At 54.9% G+C, this 2,500-nt stretch overlaps 2 protein-coding genes across 2 annotated transcripts in view; one reads left to right on the top strand and one right to left on the bottom strand.

The window, feature by feature from the left end:
- PTSG_03908 (uncharacterized protein) overlaps positions 1–1,134 on the bottom strand; it is a 2,148-nt gene extending 1,014 nt beyond the window's left edge. The window contains exons 1-4 of the mRNA XM_004994746.1: positions 1,071–1,134; positions 842–873; positions 257–629; positions 1–5 (exon numbers count right to left, since the gene is read on the bottom strand). The exon at positions 1–5 is cut by the window's left edge and continues 30 nt beyond it. Coding sequence (XP_004994803.1) covers positions 1–5; positions 257–629; positions 842–873; positions 1,071–1,073 — 413 coding nt within the window. The 5' untranslated portion in view covers positions 1,074–1,134. The remainder of the gene's footprint in view (positions 6–256; positions 630–841; positions 874–1,070) is intronic.
- Positions 1,135–1,163: 29 nt separating this feature from the next.
- Positions 1,164–2,500, top strand: part of PTSG_12097 (uncharacterized protein) — a 2,771-nt gene continuing 1,434 nt past the window's right edge. Inside the window, exons 1-4 of the mRNA XM_004994745.1 lie at positions 1,164–1,445; positions 1,682–1,894; positions 2,171–2,224; positions 2,423–2,500. The exon at positions 2,423–2,500 is cut by the window's right edge and continues 21 nt beyond it. Coding sequence (XP_004994802.1) covers positions 1,276–1,445; positions 1,682–1,894; positions 2,171–2,224; positions 2,423–2,500 — 515 coding nt within the window. The 5' untranslated portion in view covers positions 1,164–1,275. The remainder of the gene's footprint in view (positions 1,446–1,681; positions 1,895–2,170; positions 2,225–2,422) is intronic.

Genomic DNA, 2,500 nt, shown 5'->3' with positions numbered 1-2,500 from the left:
ACGTCCTTTTTGGGGGGACAATGGCCGGCGAGAAACAAACCGTGAACACGAGGGTGAGACCAGAGCGCGTTTGGCTACACTGGAAAGGGCACCAAACACTTCCAACGAGAGCGCACACACACACGCACATGCATAGACAGACACACACACACGCGCACACACACATACATAGATAGACACACACACATGCACACACACACATACATAGAGACACACATGCACACGCACACACACACACACATACGTAGACACGCACCTCGACTGTTGAGCTTTGGATGTCCTTCATGGGGTCCTCCTCGTCCATCTGTTTCAAACGCTCCTGAACATCGCGTTCGAGGGCATCTGGTGGCCGCACAAGCTCATCTTCTTCCTCTGTTTTGTCTGCGTGCTGCGCGTGCTTGTTGGGCTGCGCGTGCTCGTCCTCGTCCTCCGCCTCCTCCATGGCACCGCCGTCTTGCTCCGCCTCGCCCTTGTCGGCACTGGTGTCTGGAAAGTCAAACGGCAACGCAGCATCGTCTTCGTCCTCCTGTGTATCGGATGCTTGGGTTTTGGCCTTCAGGAACGGTGACGCCGCCAAGGCGTCGCCGGTTGGCCTGTAGTTGCGGAACTTGAGGACAGGCTCCCCAGACCTGTGAAGCAAACAGCCACGAAACGAGAACCGTGTCAGACCTGCATGGCGCGCGCACACACACACACACACACACACACACACACACACACACACACACACACACACACACACACACACGAAGCAGATCAAGAGCACAGCCCACATCTCTGGCAGAGCACAGCTGAAATGAACTGCAGCAGCAAAAATGTTTCGCAAACGCGTTGTACTCACTCATCTTTGGATCGCTTGCTGGCTTGGGAACTCTGATGCATGAACGAAACGACAGTCAAGACAACAAAGCAGGAACGGACGACAGACAGTCAAGACAACAAAGCAGCGCGTGAGGTGCCGTGGGTATGTACGCGAGCACAACCATGTGGATGTATGCATGAGTAACGAGACCACAGATCCAACACACTCTAACAACGGTTACACGACAGATCAAGGCAAGCCAGCGCACCATGGTTGTTGTGGTCGTTGTCGTTTGGCTCGAACGACTGCTGTGGCGGCTGTGTATTGGTTGTTGATGATTAGTGGATATTTTGCGTGGAATTTCACATTAACTACACCAAACACCACAAACCGCAGCAGACATCCACGTGCCCTCAGTCAGAACACACACACACACACCCAGCCAGCCAGCCAGCACCCCAACACACGCGACCATGTCAAACGAGCTTCTTGTGACGCAGAAGCAGGCAGACCTGGCTGCCCGCGCCTTGCTCCAGGTCATCTCAAAGAGCCACCAGAGCAACCTCTTGCCAGAAGAACACATCCTCTTCCTCACAATCGGGCTCAAGAAGCTGCCCAAAACCAGCAAGCACCCCAAGCACATGTACGTTGTGTGCGTGCGTGCGTCTGTGTGAGTGAGTGCGTGTGAGTGAGTGAGTGTGTGCGTGTGTGTGTGTGTGTGTGTGATCGAATTGATGCTTGCAAGTGAGAGCTGGCGCGCGGGAAGTTTCAGCACGAGTGCGCTTACACATGCACACAAACACACATCGTCTGCCTCTCTCTGACGTCTGATCTGTTGCCATCGCGCTGCCATCGCCCCGCGTACCGTCTCCACCACAGTTCCCTCAAGCACAGCCTGGTGGATTCCGAGACAAGCGAGGTGTGCATGTTCACAAAGGATCCACAGGATGAGATGGAGCAGCTGGTCCAGAAGGCGATGCCCAAGCGCAAGATCACCGTCATCTCCGTCTCAAAGCTCAGGGAAGAGTATCAGAGCTACGAGTCCAAGCGCCATCTCTGCGCAAGCTTTGACAAGTTCCTCTGTGACGATCGGTACGCCCGTGTGCTTTGCATGTTGTGTGTGAGTGTGTGTTGCGTATGTGTGGCGTGCGCGTATGAGTTGCGTATGTTTAGCGTGCGCGTGTGAGTTGCGCATGTGTGCATGTGCGTGTGGTGTGCGCGTATGTGTGTGTTATGGTTATGTGCGATCCCATGTCTCTGTCCACCCACCCATCCATCCACTGATCTGTCAGTCCACCCATCAATTCATGCAACCACTCTTTCGTTCGTTCACGTCTTGTTGCACCGGGATGTTGCTGTCTGGTGCAGTATTCTTCCCCTGATGCCGCGGCTGCTGAGCAAGAAGTTCTACGACGCAAAGAAGTGAGTGCAATCCCACCCAATCAACACTTGCGTGCCTGTACACACGTGTGATTGCTGTCGCTGTTGCTGATATCCTTGCTAGTGTTGTGGGCAGTGTTGTTGTCTTGGCTGTTGCCTCTGCAAGCCTTTGCTCATGTTCGTCTGCCGTCGTCTCAACCGTGATTGCACTTGCGGCATGCCGTGATTGCGGTTCAACAGGTTCCCTGTTCCTGTGTCACTGGCGCGTGCCAAGGCGGCTGGCACCCGCATCCACGCGGCCCTCCGCTCCACCCCGTT

This window comes from Salpingoeca rosetta (assembly GCF_000188695.1).
Source record: "Salpingoeca rosetta unplaced genomic scaffold supercont1.9, whole genome shotgun sequence".
Taxonomy (NCBI): domain Eukaryota; class Choanoflagellata; order Craspedida; family Salpingoecidae; genus Salpingoeca; species Salpingoeca rosetta.
Note: the sequence above shows the minus strand (reverse complement) of the source record. Positions and strands in the feature narration are given on the sequence as shown.